The sequence below is a fragment of the Leptinotarsa decemlineata genome, unplaced genomic scaffold (genome assembly GCF_025532065.1).
Source record: "Leptinotarsa decemlineata unplaced genomic scaffold, Ldec_3_MD MMD2_P_RNA_scaffold_8, whole genome shotgun sequence".
NCBI classification, from domain to species: Eukaryota; Metazoa; Arthropoda; class Insecta; order Coleoptera; family Chrysomelidae; genus Leptinotarsa; species Leptinotarsa decemlineata.
The window spans coordinates 1,400,188-1,425,892 of NW_027412535.1; the positions used below are offsets into that span (position 1 = coordinate 1,400,188).

At 32.8% G+C, this 25,705-nt stretch overlaps 1 protein-coding gene across 1 annotated transcript in view; it reads left to right on the forward strand.

The window, feature by feature from the left end:
* The window catches only part of LOC111511015 (intermembrane lipid transfer protein Vps13), a 1,108,316-nt gene that overhangs the window by 812,506 nt on the left and 270,105 nt on the right, over positions 1-25,705 (forward strand). The window contains 1 exon segment of the mRNA XM_074170346.1: positions 11,678-11,877. Within this exon segment, the coding sequence (XP_074026447.1) occupies positions 11,678-11,877 (200 nt within the window).

The window sequence follows — 25,705 nt, forward strand, 5'->3', positions numbered from 1 at the left end:
CACAACACATTTTTTATAATATATAAAAACATGAAAATGTATCGATGAAATCAGTATACAACTGTGTATGATGTTATTTCTCTTGTACCAGCAAATAATTAAGTTTTTAAACCAAGAAAAAAATTAATCAAGAAGCATGTTACTGTATTTATCCATTGAAGGATCATTTTCATCTCAATCGAAATTTACATTACTTCAGTGAAGAAGAACTGGAAAAGTTTCCCATACACTATTTGATTGAAAGAGTACAACCAATCGAATTCTTATATGCTTGGCATAAATTGCCAAGAGAGTATCGAAACAACTTCCATTTACAAGTGCAACTACCCTGTTTCATTCATTACAACCGACGTGATTGGCGCCCTTACGCAGATGGTCCACCAACTTCACGATTAAGATGACATTTATGTAAATCAGCTCTCGATCACTTGTAATTCAAAAGTGAATGAAATAAAAAACTATATATGTTTGTATTTTCTGTTTTTATCTCAATTTTTCAATATGTCATATACATCACTAATGAGAGTACATTTTTCATAAATCACTGTGATACATTAATCATCACTATCTTCGTTACAATAATCAATGAAACGATTGAATTTATTGTTCGTATCATGTAAATCCATGTTACATCTATAACGTGGCTCGAGTCTGAACAAAAATTCCTTGAATCAATTTTGACACCACATAGAACTATTTTGATAAATGAAAATGGTCTTTGATCACATGTAAATTTAGAATAAATAATATTATTCTTCTTCAAAATATGCAAGATCTACATGAGAATAAATGGGGACTTTTAATTCTATGTTTATTAACCCATATACAATATTCAGGTTCTGGATATTTCAATCCCCAATTACTTTGACTGATAACTGCACTTTGTTCACTTGATGTGGTAACTGTACTTCTTTATAACAAATTGTTTGAGATGTGAAAATCATTGGTATTTGATCATTTTGAAATTCTCATCCATTTATAATTGAATTTTTTTACAATTTCCAAAGTTAGGCTCAAAGGTAATGATGGATTCGAGGTCTGAAGAGATGATTGCCTGTCAATGAAAAGTATTGTATCTTATATATTTTTACAGATACTTTTGATACAAAGTTCTCTCAATTGCATATTGATTCCTGAAACAAAAATCTATTTGCTATAATGTCCCCATGGAAGTGTATTAAATGAATTGGATATTATTCTACGTTTGTCATCATGATGACTAAGAGCAATTTTCGATTGGTCTATACTAAATACGTTATAAACATAGGAACGAATAGTTTGTTGTGATATATTTTTGTTTCGAGGGTAGGGTAAATCAACTTGTATAATGTATCCCACCTGTGAATCATCTGAAATCATTGTAAGATCAATATTTGTATCGGTCCATTTGAAACATCCGAAAAGTAATGGCTGAGACATTGCCCAACCATATTAGTTGTTAACATCAAGGTACAAAAGAGTTTTCGTAGGTTTTGAGGGATCATAGTTTGGCATGTATTTATTGTTGGCCTCTGATAATCGATTACTACAAATCGAAATACCACTTCTAATCGCTTCTTCTATAAACATGATCATATCGATATCTTTTAAAATTTGTAATTTACATTTTGTGTATTTCAACATAGCATCCCACGTATATCCAAGCATTGTGTAATACCATGCAGGATCTAAACCATAAGTTTTCAAAGCAGTTTTCCTAAAATTTTCCATCATATCTGCAAGTAGCAAAATATCAGTTTTCATATACAAATAACTATAATCTCTCAGACTTCCCATTTTGAATTATTTTCATACATTTTGTGCATAAAGGTAGTCTTCACTACACAGTTCTTCATCATTCAATTTATTGTAGAATTTTTCAATGGGTGGAAGTTGAGGATCATTCAATTTTTCTACATATACAAAATCTACAAATATATCTACAAATAATCATAGGGACATACCCCTTTCCTAGTCAACAGTTTGAATGTCATCTAAATCTTTAAATTCAGACTTTAAATTTCGAAGATTGTTCATACCTAAAATATGAACAATCTTTCCGCGATACGTGTTTCGATCAACAAGTGATCATCTTCAAGAGGAAGATTAAACTAGAAACTAGGGCGAAGCTAACGCTATTTATGCTATATCGGTATGCCATACAGATAAACCATACAGGCGTACCACCCATACAGGTATACCACCCTAAATTAATTTTACAATTTTGCCTTATCTATTAAAATCTGTTTAAAATATGTTTTTCCGTTAACCAGCTGTCGCACCCCTACGAACGAAAACCCTCAGAAGTCGAAACTTGTGCGAGCTAAGGATTAACGAGGTCTTACCTTTTAACGTGTGATTCCTAACACGGGTTGGACGGTAGCAAGTGAAGATCGATCGTTCAGACTAGGGCTTGAACCACCGACCAACACGGCAGTCAATTCGAGTGAGTGAACAAAGCACCCACGCCGAACCGCTTGGCTACCGACTGACCAATATATACATACATACAATATATGTTCAAATGTTATAGCTGTATATGAAACAATTTTCAGCTATATAAAAATTAATTTCACAATATTACCTATCTAAATTTATTTTTGCAATGTGTCCTTATGTAGTAATCAGTTAACCCAACAATATTATTTTAACAAGCTATATAGTATGCTATTTGGTATAGGTCCGTCATCGTTATTCATAATATTATTGTGTTTACTTATTTCCACACTCTATAGGCATCTAGTTGCATGTTGTTGTTAACTTGTCTAACTAATCTTAATGAACTGAAGTCTATGGAATGATGTTGTTGCAAAATATGATGGACGACTGCTGATTTTTCAGGTCAGTTTCTAGTTTAATCTTCCTCTTGAAGATGATCACTTGGTGATCGAAACACGTGTCGAGGTGTTAAAAATAACGATTTGGTTTTGGGAAAGAAACTCCAGTAATATTCATACCTAAAGTGGATACGAGTTCATCAAGACTTGCACCCATAAATCTGAAAGAGTTTATAAACCTAAATTGTATTCTACTATTACAATCATTAAGAGTGAAGGAAATATATTTTTGTTTAATAGAAGCATGCTCAGAGAACCTCGTTTGGCTAAATCTTTAATCATAAAGTGGAAATCATAATTTGACATATTGTGACAAATAACTGGTACAACAAATAATTTTTTAAAAGAACTGTTGCACTCTCGATGCGCGAAGCCTCAGAATTGTCCCGTGAAATGATCGTGGTATTCAACGACGACATTATTAACCTTGAATATTTTTTCACAAATGTGACAAGTTCCAAAATTTACGGTTTTTGGTTTTCCAATTATTGGCTTGATATTGAGTATTTTACCTCCCACAAACTGTGCTACATTCTTCATTTCAGTAGAAAACCATTCCATACAATCTTCACCTTCATAACTATTGAAATAAGAAAGGGAATCATCATAACAACACTTTATATAAAAGCCAACAAAAAATGCCTTATGTATTTGATATTTTGTTGTTGTTTGTGATAATTTAGAATCACACTTTTCTAATATGGATTCAATATCAACATAAATCACAAAAGGTACTTTTTATTTGTAAACATAATTTTTGAATTCTACAAAGACATATTTGGGAAACGATATTCTACAATCATTCTTCTTCTCATACAATACGTAATGATTCATCAATTTTTCTTCACTTGAAAAATAATTAAGACAGCGCTCACATAAATGAATCTTTCATGATGACTGGTGACTTGCTTTCTTATTAGACGAGACATATCTTTGATCCAGCAATAGTGAAACTTAATTTCAAATTCTCCTTTATCTGAAATTTGTGCAGCATAATCATCCATTTCGAAAAAATAATGATTCTGAACCAATAACAAATTGACATGATGTTCTTATTTTTTTTAACATTCAATTCCAACGCATAAACATTCACAGAATTATTTTTCAGTTTCTCAAATTCATTGATTTGATTCACTTTCATGGGCATTTCTAAACCTTCAGTATTCAATACAAGTTTGTGTAGCGGATATGATATTGTATATTGATAATCTTCTGTGGGTAGGTATGAAGCACTAACTATACTTCAAAAAAGCATGCTTCATCATTATTTTGAATATTGATACATGCTCGTTTTCTCGAAATTTGTGATGGTATTTCAATGAATGAGGTTCCATTGCCAATTTAATTTTTTTAATAGCTACTTCTAACAGCAAGATTTTTTGTAATGCCCAACCGCTCGACTCTTCAGGAAACTCTGACAGTTTATTTAAGATGTAATCGATGACATATTCTGGTACCACACAACCAGATCCGTCCCTTGCTCCTCTCCAGCAGTGCCAATGGGTGGTAGAACTGTCACTTCTACCACTCCGTTAGCAGGCTGGGAAAGCCGCCGAAGATAGGATACGTAATCCTTTGGGCGGAAAAGGCGACATACTTCGAGTTTTCGACAACAGTCAGAGATAAACCTTTATTTTGTTTGAAATCTTTAAATGAAAATCCAATATTAGTTGATGTTGAGTTGAATAGAGTAAGTTTCAAAGTTGAATTAGATTCAGGGGCTTCAAAATCAGTAATTTCAGAAAATTTGTGGAGAAAACATTTCCAAAAGTTACCTTTAAAAGAGACCAATTTGAGTTTTGTAACATATGTTGGGGACAAAATTTGTGCTTTAGGGAAAATTGAACTTGAAGTCATTTTTAATAACCGTTCCCATATTTTGCATTTTTTTGTTATTAGACGGGGCGACAACTTGTTACTGGGGCGTGATTTCATTCACAAATTCAATTTAGGATTCAGGTAGTTGAATTATATAGATGAGATTTCAGATAAAAAAATTGTGGAAACTTGGCAAACAAAATATGCAGATGTTTTCAAGGACGAATTGGGGACATTCAATAAAGGAAAACTATTCCTCAAATTAAAAGAAGGTATTGAACCTGAATTTTTTAAACCTAGACCAATAGCTCATGCTCTTAGGGAAAAAGTAGAGATAGAAATAGATAAATTGCTTAAAATGGGTATTTTAGAACCAGTCCAATATTCTGAATGGGGCACACCGATTGTTCCAGTATTAAAAGACGATAAAGTAAATGTTCCAATCTGTGGAGACTATAAAATTAGTTTGAATCCTCATATTGAAATTTGTCGTTATCCATTACCAAGAATAGAGAATGTGTTTTGCAAAATTATGTAATGGTGAGCAATTTTCTAAACTTGATTTGAAATTTGCCTATCAACAAATATTGCTAGATGAGGAATCAAAAAAACTAACAGCTATTTCCACACATAGAGGTGTATACGTCTATACACGTCTACCTTTTGGAATTTCGTCGGGACCTGGATACTTCCGGTATATAATTGAGCAGGTTTTAAGTGGCATACCAGGAGTTTGTTGTTTCTTGGATGATATTCTAGTGACCGGTAAAAATAAAAAAGAACATATTGCAAGGTTAGAATTAGTTTTGGATAGACTAAAAGAAAGTGGCTTGACATTAAAAAAAGGAAAATGTCATTTTTTCAAAAATTCGGTTGAGTATTTAGGGCATGTTCTAGACAAAAATGGGTTACATAAATCTGCGAAGAAAATTGAAGCTATTTTGAAAATTCCGCGACCGACAAATATTTCACAAATAAAATCGTTGTTGGGCAGGGTACAGTACTATCACAGATTTATACCAAATCTGACTGACATTTTATTTCCTCTTTATGACTTATTATAAAAAGATCACCCATTTGAATGGAACGAACAGTGTGAAAAGGTATTTTCGGAAATTAAAAAAGCAATTACTTCTCAAGTTTTAGGACACTATAACCCAGATGTTTATCTAATTTTAATGGAAGATGCTTCATCGTACGGTTTAGGTGCAACCCTATCCCACAGTTATCCGTCGGGTATTGAAAAACCGATAGCATTTAGTTCTAGAGTATTATCAGATACCGAAAAAAGATACAGTCAAATAGACAAGGAGGCATTATAAATAGTTCATGGTGTACAAAAGTTCCATTCGTATCTGTGGGGCCGTAAATTTTTTCTAAAATGTGACCACAAACCGTTAGTATCAATTTTTGGACCAAAAAAAGGTTTCCCAATCATGACAGCAAATAGGTTATAGCGCTATGCAATATTTTTATATTCCTATGATTTTGATATTCAGTATGTAAATTCAAAACTAAATTGTGCTGATTTTCTTTCACGACTTCCATTAATGGATAAGAAACAAAAAATAACAGAGGAGCCGAGTTTAACATTACATTATGTAGAAAAAAGTAAATTACTTATAAATATTGTAGTTATAAAAAGGGAATTAAAAAGGGACGAAAAGTTAGGCTTAGTCCTAGAATATGTAAAAAATGGGTGGCCAATAAATTATAAAAGTGAATTGATGCCGTTTTTCAAACGAAAAAATGAACTAAGTATTGAAGATGATGTTTTAATTTGGGGTTATCGAGTAGTAGTTCCGGAAATATTGCAATCTACTATTATAGGTGAGATGCATAAAAGCCATATGAGAATTGTAAAAACAAAAGCATTGGCACGTTCATATATTTGGTGGCCGTCTCTTAATGAAGAAATGTGTAAAAATTGTATTTCGTGTAGGAGAGAACGACAAAACCCTCCAAAGGAGGGTTTTGACGCCCTGGCCGATTTCTTCCGAAGTATGGAAACTGCTACATATAGATTTTTTGGGACCAATTAAAACTTATTTCCTAATTGTGGATGCATTATCGAAGTGGTTGGAAGTTTTTTTAAAGACTTCAATCACAGCATCAGCTACTATAAGTAAATTAAGGGGATTATTTGCTCAGTTTGGTCTCCCGAGGACATTGGTTTCAGATAACAGACCAACGTTTATCTCCAACGAATTTCAGAATTCTTTTCTTAATAATGGCATTGTTCATGCGACGTCTCCACCATACCACCCAGCTTCAAACGGGGCGGCTGAAAATAGTGTGAAAACTATTAAACAATTTATTATCAAGACTTTGAAAAGTTCTTAAAATATTTTTGATGTGATTTCGAAACAATCTCAGATTACAGAATTATACCTTTATAATTTTTTTGTATTGTATAGAAATACAGAGCATTGTATCACTGGCGAATCCCTGCCCGTTTGATGCTGGGCCGAGCTCTCAGAACTAGATTAGATTTAATTAAACCCATAAATATACCGGTACGTAAACCCAAACCTATGAGTACTATTAAAGATAATATTATCAAATCACAAAATCGCCAGAAGAGAAATTATCGAGGAAAAATACGGGATCGTCTTGAAATAGGACAAAAGGTGCTAGTGAGAGATTATAGAAGGGTTGAACCAGAGTGGACATCGTGAATTGTAATTCGTAGATTAGAAAAAAATATTGTTAAAGTAAGAATACCCAATACCAATTTGGAATGGAAACGTCACATAAACCAGATTATCCCTGTTCATGATAGCTATGTGAATGTAGGAGAAGTTGAAATCAGTAAGGAACAAATTGTTTTGCCTCAAGAGGTGGAAAAATCGAGCTCTCAATTAGGTAGCAGTGAGGCACCAGGAGCGGTGGTGAGAAAATCACAAGAGAGAGATTTAACGATGCCAATATCGAATTATAATAATATCAATTCAACTAGTAGTGATCTGGAGACTCATATATCTCCCAGTGAATTATCCCATCGCCCCCAGCGTTTCAAAAAACCGCCTGAGCGGTTTGAACCATAGTTATAAGCACAAGACTTCTAAATTAGAAAGGGAGGAGTGTAATGTCAGTAGGAATATGCCTGGACTATAATACTTGTATAAAAAGTTATCTGTGACGTCCTTGGACAGGGCTCTGTGATTTGGTATTTTAAAATTGGAAAATATAGTTATTGAATGAACCTTGAAGGTGTTTCATTTAGATGGATGACAGACATCACAAACAGAAATTGGCTTCCAAAACGAGAATGAATAATAATTCTAAAAATTTCATTGATAAAAAAAATTAAACTATTTTCAATTTAGGAATGAATATCAACAAGTTTACTTCCCAGCTTGGTTTCTCATTCATAGATCTCCCACCTCCAATTGCCCTGAAAAAAGCTTACATAAAAAATGTATGATAAGGCCTGCTTTACGTGGGCTGTTACCTCATCATTATTTCTTTGTGGAGACACTAAGAATATATCTAGAACTTCATATTCTGAAGCATTAACACTTGAAGGAATCAATTTCACAATGACTGTTGAACAAACTCCGAGATTTGAAAAGCAAAATTATATTTCAATAATTTTATAATCCTGAAAAAGATGATGAAGCAAGTTAACACTCTTCCAATATATCTATGGAAGGATAAAAAGAAAAAGGTAAAAAATAAAGGTGAAGTTCCGTTTGCCGTTTATGCCAATTTGGAGAGTATTCAAGAACCGATAGAGAATAAGACTGAGTTTCAGAAACACATTAAAGTAGCCGTAGGATACTACTCGAAATGTTCCAATGATGATTCATTATCCTATTACAGAGCATATACAGGGATTACGTGACTATTCTATTACAAAGCATATAGGGGCAAGGATTGTATGCAATGGTTTGCTAATCAAATGAATAGTTCAGCTGTGGATGTTTCAACCGTTCTGATGTGCCCCTTCGATATTAATATATCAGTTGAGCAGGAATATGCATTCCAAAAGGCCACAATTTGCCATATTTGTGAAGGATCTTTCAATTCATCCGCTTCTTTATTCTCGAAAATAATTATCCGGGTCCGTCCCATTAAGGATGCAACATCAACTATAAGGATAGTCAATCGTTTTTCATAATCTATCAAGAAAAGATGCTCCTTTTATCATGACAGATATAGTTACAAGGATGGAAGGTTAAGTGGTTTACTACCAATCACCAAAGGAAAAATTATTTCATTCACAAAACATATCAAAGAATTGGGAATCCATTTCTCGAATTATGAACGCTTTCTTAGATAAACTTTCATATCTATATTTCTGAATTCTCCAATTTGAAGTCACAATTCGCAGATCTAAATGAAGAACGGATCAACCTCCTCAAAAAGAAAGATGTGACTATTGATGGTTTCTACAATAAACTTGATAAAACCATGTTCTCGTCGTTGGTATCGTAGAGCGTAAGAGGTGTGGAATAAGTTCAATTGTACCAATTGTACTAAATGAAAATTGATATTCTTCTTCTCTGCGAGGTACCGGAATAATTCTGCACAATTAATCTAAAAACATATGAACTTGGTTCTGCATACTACTTCACTTTACCAGATTTCACATGGGATGGCAATATTGAAGTATATAAAGCAAGAACTGGAAATAACGGCATGTCAAATATGTTTTCATTTGTTGAACGTGAAATTTGAGGAGGGTTGAATCAAGTGTGTAAAAAAGAAAGATATTATGCTAACAATAGGTAATAATAATTATTATTCACATATGAAAGAAGAATACAGAATAATGTAGTGCATGCCTGTGAAGCCTGAATCTTATTTGATGTATTTTGATGTCAATAATCAATATCGTTGGGCTATGAGTCAACATCTACCATATGGAGGTTTCGAATGGGCAGATGGTAATATAGATGTGACAACGATTCCGGATGATGCCGATATAGGATATTTCCTGAAGGTAGATTTGGAATATCCTCAGCATTCATATGAGCTACATAAGGATTTACCTTGCTGCCCGGAACATATAAATTCCAAGACAATTAAGCCTCTTCAATGTTGAAGAAATTACTAAATTGATAGCTATTCTCTATTCTGAGGAGAAATATGTAACTCACTATAGAGCTCTGAAGCAAGCATTGAAATATGGATTGATCATGAAAAAAGTAGATCGTGTTTTAGAATTCAAACAGTCTTCATGGTTAAAACCATATATAGATTGGGTCACCAACTTACGGAAGGCAACGAAGAATGAATTGGAGAAAAACATGTTCAAGCTAATAAACAATGCAATCTCTAGTTATTTTATTTAATGAAAATATGAATTTTGTTTTCACAAATCTTTTTTTTTTCAGGTTAAACAAAGGAAAACATTAGAAAAATGGTAAATGTGAAACTAGTAAAATACTGGTTCGGAAAATATGGTGCCTAGGCAATAAATCTTGAAGTCTGGGTTCAAAAACTGCACCATCTTCAATGAGAATCTTGTAACGATGGAACTAAACAAGCTACAGCTGTAGTTACTTGAATGGGCCAATATATGGGCATATTACATCTGGTAAAAACGACAATTTATGGATTTCATTATGAATATATATTCTCTCATGTCAATAGCTGTTTAGTCCTCTATACAGATAAAATTGTCAAGATCAGAACCCATATGATTTCATTTTACAAGATTTTCACGAATACTTCAATACTTTTGACTGCCCTGAAACTGAATTAGACAACTGAATAAGAAAGTGATGAAGGGGCGAGAGTAATGGTGTACCAATGCCTGATTTCGTCGAATTCAGATAGAAATCATATGCAATCAAAGTTCCAACAGATGACAATGATTTCAGAATATTCCATAAGAAGAAAAATTATGAGGAGAATGAAATTGAGAATACTATACGAAACTATGGATTAGTGAAAAAGGTCAAGGGAGAGTAGTTGTCCGTTGTTAAAACTGAAATAACTGTCGAAGACTATGTGGAATGTCTCGAAAACTCATCTTTAAAGATTATCTCTCAGAATCTCATCAGGTCTGAGAAACATCAAGTACACTCTTTAGTTCAAGAGAAAGTTGCACTATCTTCTGATGATGTGAAAAGGTATTTGGTGCTAGGAACCGATTTCACTTCACCTTGGGAGAACTATTCAATTCATAGAAATGATGAACTGGATCTTAAGGAAATGATTGTAATCGTAGACTAACGAAATTCATGAAATTGTAATGAAAGCAAAAAAATCTAAATGATATATTATTTTCTTTGTTACTTTCAATTAGCTTTAATTGCTTAGGATACATGATTTTCGGACCCAATGATCACTTACCCCACGGTGTGGGGAGGGGTCAATGGTTGATAATGCTGGCACGTCCTCGCGAATGTATAGGGGCTTCAAGAGATAGGGCCCGACCAGCGCAACCTCATGGAAATAATAATAAAAATAATAATCACACAATTATCACTAACTCCACTGTCGTGGAGAGTAGTCATTAGTTAACGATGCTTGTACGGCCTCCGAATGAGTCGTAGCTTCAAGTTCAGTGCCTGATCAGCAACTCCTATTCAAACAACAAAATAGTGATTATAATAGTAACTCTAATAGATGTGTCGCTGCTTCGATATGACTGAAATTATTATTGAATAATATTTTATTTGATTTTATATACTGGTTGTTTTCCATGGCTCAATGTACCTAACTTATGTATTTTTCCTGTGAACATGTTTGAAATTGAATTATACGGTCTAGTAGTATACCAAGTATCCAATAGAATACTTACCACCAATTGAAATTTGTTCGTCCCGATCTATTAAGTTTACATCAAATAAACACTCACCAAAACAAAGTCAAACCGGATGGATTAGCATTATAATAATAAGCGATATTATACTTGAAAATTAACTGAAAATTGGTATCCTAAATTGTTCGTTATTGTTTTGCCAAAACGTATTTTATTAATTGTAATTAATTGAATGATCTATCTGATAATAAACCACTGAGATAGTTGACACCGTTAGTTACATTATTCTCCGAGTTGGAATGATTTTATTCATTAATTTCTTTTCAGAATTCCGACGAAAATATATTACACCATCCTGGACACTACGAAGGTCCAATTTTATTCTCATTCAACGCTAAACATTTTTTTGGCAAGAAGAAAACTTCAATAAGAGTTGAATCAGGGGAATGGTCTGAGAAATTTTCTTTAGATGTCGCTGGTTCATCTGGAGTGATTGCCTGCAAGTGGCATAAAATGATCTATCAGGTATGAAAAGTCAGTTGTAATTTTTTGCTTTCACCAGGTTCTAGTTGAAAATTAATTTTGAAGTCTCACTCTAGAATTGTTTTCCTTAACCATGAAAACGTCTATTATATGTAACTAGAACGAATGATGAACGGAAAGAACACCGTTTTCAAATTATTCCATATTGTAATAATTTGAAAATTGTAATGAAAAACATCAATAGAAATGAGAAAATCGCTCATCAGAATATTACAATTTTTTTTTTGTGAAGAAACTTTTCTTCGACGTTTTTTTTGTTGCATGATCCATATGAATTGTTTTTTCATATATAAAATAATCAGCTCTATAAAACTATATGTATTGAAAAATTCACGTTCTAACAAGGCTTCAATTCACAATCGTTAAACATATCAAAAATTTTGCGTAACTCTACGGTTGCAAAATAACATCTTTACATCATCAGTACATCATTTTGTAATTCATTATGAACCTCACAAACACCAAATATTAATCTGACCTTCCAATATCAAACACTTCTCTGAAAGATTAACCTAACGATAATCCTTCGAGAGGTAGATATGCAATGAATCCGCTTTTTTTATGGTCCTATCACGTTCGTAGTGGACTAGGAAATAACTTGGTATATATACTAAGTAAACCGCTGCCGCTGAAAATATAGTGGCTGATTCATGGTGGATGCCACATTAGACATTTCTGGTGAACCAGACAACGGATCACGTTTAAAATTCAATGGAGAGCATATTCGCACAGTTGCGGTGTTACCACTTCCATTAGAAAGTAGTAGCAACTTTGATTTTTCAAATAGAACACCCTATATATAATATCATTTTTGGAATCTACAATAATTACTCGACAACTTTTTTTGATTCTTCCCTATACTTATCTGTTACCGTTTTCGAAATATGAATTAATTTTAATTTTTTTCTTCGAAAATCATGACCTCTGAAAATTCTGATATCTTTGAGTTGAGGAATACTATGGTACCAAAATTTGGTTTGTAGTTAAGTGATACTTGGAGGCTTCCCACACTTCCACGTAATCTCCGTTACTCCTATACAGGGTGGTAAAAAATACCGTTTTTTCGTTTGCTTGAAAAAGTGGCTGAAAGTTGATTATCTCAAAATATATTGATTATATTGTTACAAATTCAGAAAGCTATTGAAATTTGATTTCTTTCTGTGCATCATGCGTATACCTAACTTTTCTAGTTTCAGACTTAAAATATTTATTTTTGAAAATGTCACTTTAGAATTGCATTCCCATTTGCTATTTTTTTAACAGGCCATGATTATTATTTTGACAGTAACGCTGTGACTTTATCCTAATAATATTGACTTTTTCGTCACTTTAAAAGCTTCAAATATCTTCAAAACGATGGAAACGAAACTATTACGAAGTAGAATAACTTTTTTCGAGATCAATTGCCCTAACACCAAACTGCTATTTTTGCACCCGACGCGCGTTTCGCCAACAAAGTTAGCATCCTCAGGAAAAGAAAATTGATACCTATTCTAGGCTGGTTAATCCTTATATATTAAAATTCGTTACATGTGGTTGTATACCTGAAGTCCGATATGGAATTTCTCGGTAATTAACTACCTATAAGTTCTTAGTAATCATTCTCTTCCTAACAGAATATTAAAAAGCGGGCTAAACGGGATGGGTCCCTTATCGCCATTCATGCTGTCCTTACATTTTGCTATTTCTAGACTCTCACATGCATCGAGTAGCCTGGTGTCATGCACATGCTTAATCAATTTCAGAATGTTTTCACCAATTCTGTGATCCTTGTCTAGAGCATGTTGGGCGACACTGGATTTTTCTATCCTTCCGTATTTCATTTGTGCACAATGCTCCTTGAAGCGGGTTTTAATCACTCGTCGGCTCAGGCCGATGTATTTGCTGTTGCAATCTTGACAACTGATTCCGACCTTTCTGTGTTTTCTAGTCTATCTTTTGGATTACCAAGAAGCTGTTGCAATTTATAAGAAGTTTTATATGCAACTTTCATATTTACTTTATCAAATATCTGTTGAAGCCCTCTCGTGTATTGGGGTTCATATGGGATTACCATAAACTTGTTATTACTCTTCTCTTTTTGAAAAGTCGAAGATTTACGAAGTGCTTCCCTAAACTTTCTAATTATCTTGTCAACTATATCTGGGTTAAAACCGTTTGCTTCAGCTACATACCGAATCACTCTCTTTTCATTGTCGTACTTATCTTTCTTCAAAGGAAAAGTTATTAACCTGTGTACCAGAAATTGCAGTGCCGCCATTTTTTGTTGTGGACAATGATTCGAGTCATTGGGAATGTATCTGAAAGTACCCGTGTCTTTCCTGTAAATGTCAAATTCTATTTCGTTCTGTTCGTTCCTTATGACCAATACATCTAAAAAAGGCAACTTTCGTTCTTTTTCTACTTCATATGTGAATTTTATACTCTTACACCTGTTGTTTAGTACTAAAAGGACATTCTCAATTCTGGTTATCCTTGTATCCACTGCAGCGAATATGTCATCAACATACCTGATCCAGACCCTAGGGAAGTAACTAAGTTCTTTCACAGCTTCCGTCTCAAACCTACCCATGAATAGGTTCGCTATAAATGGAGACAATGGGTTACCCATAGCCGTTCCTTCACGCAGTTCATAATATGAGCCATTATATTGAAAACATTACAAAAATACAATTACAAAGCAAAATGTAATAACAGCATGAATGGCGGTAAGGGACCCATCCCGTTTAGCCCACTTTTTAATATCCTGTTAGGAAGAGAATAATTACTAAGAACTTGCATGTAGTTAATTACCGAGAAATTCCATATTGGACTTCAGGTATACAACCAAAGGTAACAAATTTTAGTATATAAGGATTAACCAGGTATCAATTTTCTTCTCCTGAGGATGCTAACTTTGTTGGCGAAATGTTGGTCGAGTGCAAAAATAGCAGTTTAGTGTTAGGGCAATTGATCTCGAAAAAAATTATTCAACTTTCACACCAAAGGTTCCAATCTCATCGTTATTATGAAGTAATTATGAATGTGTTCAGAAAATGCAAACAAATTTGAACAATTCCAGGAATTACCATTGTCTTACAAATTCAAAAAATCTACCGTGAATCTATCTAATTCAGTTTCAAGCAGTTCAACTTTAAATTTCTCATCTCGCTGGTCCAATGATGGGGAGAATCATCGCACCTGTAATTACTCGAAAGAAGTGGGAAACGTATCAGCTACCAGAAAATTAGACCATTCATACATTCTACAGTCAATCTGTATCTGTAGAGTAGGGAGGGTGAGTGTAAGCCCTACAGTCAAAACTCCTGGGCTTTATGGTTTGAAAAATATTGGCAACACCTGTTTCATGAACAGTGTTATTCAATGTTCATCAAACACGAGATTGTTACTGGAATATTTAAAAAAGGATAAACACATGAAAGATATCAATACTAGTATTTCTAGTATAGATGGTGCTTCAATCAAAGTGTTCGCTTAAATTATCAAGGGACTGTGGTAAGAAGATTCATCTGATGAAGTAGTCAACACAGTCTCCTTAAAAAATCAGATTCAGGGTTTTTGCCCCTCGATTCATGGGTCATGCGCATCAAAACGCCTAGGAGTTCCTTCGTAATTTTTTAGGAGGTTTACATGATGTCATTAATAGATTTAATGAGGAACCTAAACCGATCTTAACGGAGATTAACGAAAAATTGAGCAATAGCCAAAAACACAAGAATCATGGTTGAGATATTTGAGTATAAATAACCTTAAGATTGTGGATAATTTCGTTACTCAATTAAAATCCTTGAGATGGATACTCATCAGTAACCATCGATCCTTTCTGGGATTTGTCACTCTCCATTTCACAAAGAACTGGACAATTGAGTCTGTTACAATGCTTGGATTCCTTCACAAGAGAGGAAACTTCGGGGATGGACATGAAAAAAAAAACCGACGTGTTCGAGTTGCAACAAAAAAAGAAAATGCAAAATATCAATCCATACGTTTCCCCGTATTTCAATCATTCATTTCAATAGATTGTCTCCAACGAAAAGATTTAGAGGCAATATGAGCAGTTATGCAGCAGATAATATGACTCCATGCCGTTATAATTTATATACAATTTCGAATCACAGTGGGTCTACTAACAGCATACTGCAGACATTCCAACACTAGCACGTGGCATGAATACAATGATTGTCACCAATTTCACAAAAATCGCCTGTGAGTGAAGAGGCATACTTTGAGATACCTGAGAGGAGTTTTTTAGTGTTTTGAAGTATTTTCTCAAGGAGAAAACCCAAAAATTAAATATGTTAATTGATTGAACAACATCCTCTGTAGTCTTTAGAAGAAAAAAGTGAAGAGGAGTTGTTAAATGAAAGTAAAACCCTGCCTTAGGGAGGTTGGAATTTTTTGTTGAAAAGAAAATGTTTGAAATTTATGAAAATTATATTAATGAAAAACCAGAATCATTATTGGTTTGGAATTCATGTAGATTTTGTTCAATGTCTAATAAAAAGGCATAGATTTTACTGAGGTGATCAATGTCTGATTTTTTGTTGAGGTAATTATTAGATTGTAAAATAAATGACATTTCCAAAAACAATCTTTTAGATGTGTTTCTTCCAGTTGATAAAATTTTTGTAATTATAGTACATTTCATGACCTTTTTTGGACACATGGTTACTGAGAGCAGATCTCTCGGGATGTAATCTACTATCACTTTTATGTGAACTAATTATGTCTTTAAGCAATCTTGACCATTGACCAATATATTCACTACCACAGTTAATAGATCAATTGAGAATGTAAGTTAATTGGAGTTTTATCTTTAAGTTTAGAAAATAATTTATTGATGGTGAATATGGTTCTAAAAGCTATTTTTACATTTAAATCTTAAAAAAAGATGGATAAAGAAAACCAGAATGAATAAAGAATCTTTCAGGCATTAGTATCCTTGAGGACATTTAAAAATGTTTGGCCTTAGGCCCTAAGTTTAGCATTGAACCCATCGTTGATGGTACATTCCCCATAAAAAATATTTTAGCTGATGTTGACTACATCACTTCCACTATCACTAATGGGAATGAAAAAAAGTCTCTAGTAGCACGATCTACTAATATTATTACCAATTTTATAACTTTCAAAAAACATGTTAACAACAATTTTTTCCAAAACCTTTTCTTAAAAACTGAACGTTTCTTAAAAAATAATCCTAACCTCATAATCACCAAGTCTGATAAAGGCAATGTCACTGTGATACTTGACCGTGACCAGTTTAATAACCTTTCTACAAACCTGATTGAAAATTGTGATTCTTAACTCACAAGTGAGTGAAGATCCTACATTACAAGTTCAACGTAATTGTAATTATTTAATTAAAAAATTATTTGAAGTCAATCAGACTGACGAAATTACAAAAAAACGTATTACCAACTATACCTACTGGGACTTTACCCAAATTTTATGCGTTACCCAAAATTCACAAACCAAGCCTGTCTCTTAGACCCATTATTGCTTCAATTGGTTCTCCCACTGAAAAACTTCTTCTTTTCTAATAGATATTTCAACTAAAGCTTATGAATTTGACAATCAATACTATATTAAAGATTCTTTTGATGTTTTCTCTACATTCAATAAAATGAAACTACCCAACGATTATGTTATTGCGAGCTTAGATGTTGGTTTCTGGTCTCAGATCTATTGATAGAAAGTGGGGACGTATTAGTCAATTTTGTGACATTCAAAAAGACGATTTCCTCCAACTTATAACTTTCCTTTTTAATAACACATATTTTTCATTCAATGGTAAAGTTTATAAACAAACTTTTGGTACTCCAATGGGAGCTAAGATTAGCCCCATTTTAGCAGCTTATGTCATGGATGACCTGCTAGATTTGGTCTTACAGGTACTTCCCTTCAATCTTTTCTTTTAAAAAAGATATGTCGATGACATTATTATATCCCTTCCTCATGATGGAATATCTGAGATTGTGGACATCTTTAATAGTTATGACCCTTACATACAGTTCACCATCGAAACTGAGAATAACGAACAATGTGTTCCATTCCTTGACACTAAGGTTATCAGAACACCAGATAATAATTTACTCATAGATTGGTATCGCAAACCTATCAGTTCTGGTAGGTTCTTGAACTACTGGTCATACCATAAACAGTCAACGAAAATCAATTTGGTCAAACAAATGAAGAACCACATTCTGCAGATTTCCGATCCTTCTTTTCATAAAAAAAATTAAGTACACTTTTTCAATTATTTATTAACAATTCCTACTCGGATCCTCTACTTAAGAAGATCTTATTTAGTACGTCGACCATTGACGTTCAAATTAACAATAACAACCAGTTGGACACAGATCCTTTAGAGCCTGAAAATGTCACAATTGGGACTGATCCACATCCAGTTCCTATTCTTTTCTCTTCTTTACTATACATAAGGGATATGACACCCAAATTATGCAGAATTTTCTAAAATTTAAATGTAAAAATAGCTTTTAGAACCATATTCACCATCAATAAAGTATTTTCTAAAAGTAAAGATAAAACTCAAATTAACTTACAGTTTCAATTAATCTATTCTATTCCATGCTTAAACTGTAGTAGTGAATATATTGGTCAAACGTCAAGATTGCTCAAAGACAGAATTAGTTCACATAAAAGTGATAGTAGATTACATCCTGAGAGATGTGCTCTCAGTAACCATGTGTCTAAAGAAGGTCATAAAATGTACTATAATTCAACAAAAAAAATTATCAACTGAAAAAAACACATCTAAAAGATTGTTTATGGAAATGCCATTTATTTCACAATCTAATAATTGCCTCAATGAAAGATCAGACATTGATCACCTCAGTGAAATCCATGCCTTTTCATTAGACATTGACAAAAATCTACACGAATCCAAACCAATAATAATTCTGGTTTTTCATTGATATAATTTTCATAAATTTCAAACATTTTTTCTTCAACAAAAAAATTTCAACCTCCCTAAGGCAGGGTTTTACATTCATTTAACAAGTCCTCTTCACTTGTTTTCTCCTAGTGGACTAATGAGGATGTTGTTCAATCAATTAACATGTTTGATTTTTGGGTTTTCTCCTTGAGTCACTTACTGAACAGCAGATGTCTTTGATCACACTTGCACATAATTAGTTCTCCTTTGTTCCATGGCTTATCATCTACAAACTAACACATCTTTTTAAACTGAATTACATGACAGCTGACAGTGTCAATTGTTTTGTGTCTCTCTCTTTGTTCTTCCACCTCATGGATTTTACCGGTAATCCATAACTTTGAAACAATTGACGATTTTTTGTAAAATTTTAATGTAATATTCTTCTTTGTATCCTGTGAGGAGTCAACCTATTTTATTTAGTGACTTGTTTATTGTATTGACATGTTTCAATTGTTTAAATATAACATTCTTTTCGACACGGCCAACCTCACTAACAGTAAGTGTGACCTTTCATATTAATAATTTTTTATAGTGTATTACCATCATACAAAATTTGTAGCTTTTCCCTGGAGATGATAATAAATTTTATCGAAATATTGGAATAACTTGTGTTATAAGAGTACACTTCCGTTCTGCTGATCACCCAAAGAAAATTCCCATATATATATATATATATATATATATATATATATATATATATATATATATATATATATATACAGGGTCCTGCAACAGTGGCGCGGTGTTCCATATCTCTATATAGGAAGCAGATAGGAATCTAATTTTCTATAATATTACCTTATTGCTCGAGCTCGACAAAATAAAAATATTGGCGGTCACACAGGGTGTTCGATTTTTTCTGGGCGGATCCCAACTGTGTCTTTTTAAATGGCAACCTATATTTTTTATCGCTTTTTCGGTTTCTTCATAGAAAATAAAATAAACTTTATGTATATCTGCACTTCGAAAATATTGACGGTTTTCGAGATATCTAGCATGACAGGTTTTTTTTTCCAATATTCGTCACTCAGAATATTTGAAATTATAAAGTGGTGCCAAGTCCAGTTGAAATTTTTTTTTGGTCGAATATTCTACATTGGTAACTCTCTCAAACGATATATCTGAAATCGACCTGTGATATACAGGGTATGAAAAACCGCTTGCCAAATATTGTAAATGAAAATTTGCAAAATCTTCCTTAGATTAAATGGAACACCCTGTATATTATTGATCCATAAGAAGCGCCAACGAAACCTCTACAAATTTCATTAAGTATTCCCTATGGATAAGTTCAATAGTTTTTCTTAAATGAGCATTTCTTTCGAAAAATGGTCATTTTTTCAAAGCGAAATCCATTTGACGACTGATAAAAATATACGAAAGATATCTTGTTTCAATTTTGTACATTAGAAGGTGTCCAAACAAATATTTTTTAACGAAATAAATGTATGTACCTATCACTTTTTGCTAAATGGAAAATTATTTTTTCATTGGATGCAGAATTTCACTCATAAATCGTGCAATATCAAACCAAACAAGTTAAAAGAAAGAAACATTATAAATAACTATTTTTTTCATGTTATTATATTATTCATTCAGAGCTTGAGTTCTAGATATTCAAATTTGTCAACTGGCAAATTACAAAACTACAAAAGGGAGAGTTTAATTAAGGTTGATAATGAAACTTTTATAAAATATGTTCAACATGTCTTCCATTTTCTTGAATGCAGAGCTGAAGTCTATGTTTGAAAGACTGTTCTACCCTGCGCAAGACAGCTGGTGTAATGCTGCGAAAAGCATTCGTTATTCTAAGTCGCATATTTTCGGGAGAAGTTGGTGGCTCAACGTAAACCATATTTTTTTATGTATCCCCATAAGAAAAAATCTAGTTTCGTCAAATCTGGTGATCTAGCGGGCCACCGTACAGGCCCATTCCGTCCTATCCATTTATTGGGAAATACTTCATTTAGATGATCTCTCACTTCTGCCGAATAGTGAGCAGGTGCACCATCATGTTGTCACCACATTCTATTGCGGAGGTCAAGAGGAATATCATCTAACAAACCTGGTAAATCATTTCGTAAGAAATTGAGATACATTGCACCATTCATATGTCCCTCAAAAAAGTATGGACCAATTACATATTCTCCAATGATGCCTCCCCAGACATTTATCGACCACCTATGTTGATAATCCACCTGTCTCAATAAGTGAGGATTTTCTGTCGCATAATAATGGTAATTATGTCGATTTACAAATCCATTTTTATGGAATGTCGATTCATCCGACCATAAAATATTACAAAATCTCACTCTTTTTTCGAAATCAGCATACAGTAGTTCTTGATGTAACTGAACGTGGTATGGATGCAAGCGATGTTTCTTCAATACTCGTTGCACTGATCTCTCACTTATATCCACTATTTCCCCAATTTGTCGATACCGTTCAGAATAAATTCTACTTGCCAATAAACAAATCCTGTCTGATTCACCTAATATGAAAATCATATCAATCAAATCACTTTTTGATAACAACATTCTGATGAAATTATACCGAAAGTTCAACTTCACGATTGACTAAAAATTTCAGTATTCATTTGCAGCCAAATATTTTGTTCTGTCATTTGCCAGACTACTTGATTTCCAATAAATATTTCATTCGCTGAAAGGTTGTTTTAGACCGAAAGAATATGGCACAAATTCCGAGATTTTTGAAATTATCGTAACTATTCAAGAACGTCCATTTTGTGGTGTAATTCGCAACTTGTTTATCTAGCAACAGGTAATTTTAGGAATGGGCGATATTTTAAGGAAAGGGTATTTTTTGTATATTCTTATCAGTCGTCAAATGGATTTCGCTTTGAAAAAATGACCATTTTTCGAAAGAAATGCTCATTTAAGAAAAACTATTGAACTTAGTCATAAGGAATACTTAATGAAATTTGTAGAGGTTTCGTTGGCGCTTCTTATGGATCAATAATATACAGGGTGTTCCATTTAATCTAAGGAAGATTTTGCAAATTTTCATTTACAATATTTGGCAAGCGGTTTTTCATACCCTGTATATCACAGGTCGATTTCAGATATATCGTTTGAGAGAGTTACGAATGTAGAATATTCGACCAAAAAAAAATTTCAACTGGACTTGGCACCACTTTATAATTTCAAATATTCTGAGTGACGAATATTGGAAAAAAAAAACCTGTCATGCTAGATATCTCGAAAACCATCAATATTTTCGAAGTGCAGATATACATAAAGTTTATTTTATTTTCTATGAAGAAACCGAAAAAGCGATAAAAAATATAGGTTGCCATTTAAAAAGACACAGTTGGGATCCGCCCAGAAAAAATCGAACACCCTGTGTGACCGCCAATATTTTTATTTTGTCGAGCTCGAGCAATAAGGTAATATTATAGAAAATTAGATTCCTATCTGCTTCCTATATAGAGATATGGAACACCGCGCCACTGTTGCAGGATATATATATATATATATATATATATATATATATATATATATATATATATATATATATATATATGCTACCAAAAAGTCAAATGTGATTTATAACATTTCTTGTAACAATTGTAATTTGGATTATATTGGAACAACATCTAGATTTCTTAAAGATAGAATAACTTCACATAAAAGTGATATAAAGCTTAATGAGAAATCATGTGCATTAGCGCAACATTCTATAGAAACAGGACATAAACCAAATTACTCTAATATCACAGTTTTACATACAGAAAAAAATATTTCCAAACGCCTTTTTCTTGAAATGGTTGAAATTAATAAGTCTTCTAATTGTATGAATAAGAGAACTGACATTGATAATCTCAGCAGTATATACAGTAACTTGCTGGAACTATACCAAAACTCATATTGATAATAATGAAAATTGTATCAATCAAGTTTCCCTTTAGAGTCAAAGGTTATCAAAATCATGCCCATTGAAAAATGACATTTTTGTGAAGGTATGACATTTGTCAAACCAAAAAACTCCATTAATGTTTAACTTTTTTCGTCAATTTATATGTTCAATTATTTGTTTTTTACTCATTTTTACTGTAAGTATGATTTGTGTAATTTTATTCATTGGCAAAAAAACCCACAACTCAATAAATTATAGGCTCTGAAGAAGCTTCCCACTAGAAGCAAAAGCTTGGCAAAGTAAAGCAGAGTTTTTGACTTTTGATTTTTTGACTGAGAGACCCGTTATTCCATTCTACTGTATATATATATATATATATATATATATATATATATATATATATATATATATATATATATATATATATATATATATGTAAACGGTCATTTGTCAGCCCGTAGAATATACGATGTGAACTCTGGTCAGCCCTTGGAAACGTCGGTCGTCCCGGTTTCGGGCTCACCAACGTTTCCCACTGTATATAGTGTTTTTTGGACATGTTATCATGTGAAATGACGTTTAGCAAATTTTCGGTTGGGCCGACCATTACACCATATACACATAGCTGATACACCATCTACTTTCACAAAACTTCGCCAGGAGGCGTGGCTGTGTATTTGTATACACCTGATGTGAATAGTGTCTTTGTGAGCCCAGGTTTATACGAACACTTTCAATGGATAGCATGTTGGTCAGCCCACAATCGGGCAACGCTGCACTTGCATTTCATGATTCTAACTAGATTGTCGTGGTGCAGAAATTCGATAATAGAGATGAAAAATTTTTTGAGAGATGTAGAATTGTATGTTTTTTGTACAAGCGTTCGTGTGCGTGCATCACCCTATATCTATACAAGCAATTTACATCAGGAATTGTTTCGCATATAAAAGTTTTATCAGAGCTTCGTAACATATTCACTTGTAGAAAAATGCTTGATCTGAACTCATACTTTCCCACATTCGACTACTTACCCGAAATCAGCTTTTTCGGATAACGGTGTCGAGTTCGGAAATATACTGTTTCCGTTCTAGTTAGGACAATAATAATATAATTACTAACAGTGCGTTATTCCATTTAGCTTGTCGAAGCAATTTTAACCTCTTCACTATCTTAGATACAAAAATTTGAATATGTTATAAGTTGAAAATATCAATATAGTGTTCGGAATCACACGTTAAAATGTAAGACCTCGTTAATCTATAGCTAGTACAAGTTTATACTTCTGAGGGTTGTCGTTCGTAGGGGTGCGACAGACATATTTTAAACCGTTTCCTGTTTGTATTTTCAAATGTAGATTTTCAAATTCTAATTATTTGGCATGGACGCCTCAACAGAAATCGCGTTGTGTGAATCAATTTTAGACATTAAGCAGGAAACTTCGGATTTGACTTTGAAATTGTAGATTTGAAAACCTGACTGCACAAAAATAATCGAAGTGTGACTGAGTAGAAATGAGTAGATGAGAAATGACATTTTTTTTACAAACGAAAAATCTAAAAAGTGATGAATGATCTGGTAATGAATTTATTGAGAAATGAATAGTGAATATCCAGAATGTCTACAGTTTCAGTAAATTCTATATAAAAATCCGCAGCAGCACTACGGATTTCTGATATATAATTTAGTTCAAAAATTAGGTAAAAATCGCACTAAGTATGTTTTCTATGACGAAACGAAATTCTGAGTGACTAGCATAAGGTAAGATATAATTTGTGAAACAGATATTAGTTATAAGTTTCAATTCTCTTTTTCTTAGCAATCGTTTTTTCGAAAACTCCCTTTCAGTTTTTGGAGGTATGATGTTGTTCAGGTTGAACATAATGAAGTGGAGATTAAACCGATGTTTTTGTATTATGTTGACTGTTCATGACGATGAATACGTCATATCATCATCGATTATAACCTGCAGCAGACATTTCAATCAAAATAAAAAAGACTTGGAATATTTCAGCACAGAAAAAATTTGATCAGGTTGAATGAACATTTATTTGAATGGAGTATTATTCTTCAATTTGAGAACTGCTGACAAAAATTGTTCGGTAAACTAATAAACACGTAGTATGAAAAAATAACATGATTTCTAATGAAATGAAACTACAACATGGGTAAAAAAATATCAAATGAAAATTATTAATATTATTTCTTCTTTCTATAACAACAGTAAACGTATTCTTTGATTGCAGCCCTGTTTCTATTTTTTAATAATGATGAATATTTCTTTTCCTTATATTTTAGATACAAACAAGAACTAATTCAATTCTAGCACTTCTTTTTTTTTCGGAGCGAAAAACTTTTTGACTATATTTCGTTTTGCTCCTTAGACCAAGTTTGTTTTTGAGAAGGTTTTATTATTTTCAAAACTGTGCGTGTCTGATGATCTGAAATGAGATCAGTGTGTTGAAAAACTCTATCAAGATATGAAACGGGTTGAAAATGGATCCAAAAATAATTGATAAAAATAAAAAATGGAAGGACGATACTGAAAAGTGATTTGACTCATTTCCTACCTATACTCAGAGATACGGATGATTCCAAAACAGCTCAAAATATAAATAATTGATTGCATATAGGGAATTTTTTCCAAAAGGAGCCACGTTCAATATCTCCATAAGACAGTAATGTAAATTTCCCGAAACACCTAATTTTTGTGAAATAATATAAGGTATCGCTAAGATGCGTACACACTCCTCTTCAAAATATCAAACAAAATATATGCCATCTATTGGATAAGTGATTTCATCAGGAATTCAACGATGATTTTTCAGGGTTGATTTCTAATTTACTGTGAAGAAGGACCTTGAAGTATAAGTGAACGACTTTTTAGATTAATTGATACAATCTCTCACAAAAACGTATACAACAATTATTTCTATTGTCAAGTTCCTAACAGAAAACAACTTCTGTCGCGTTGAA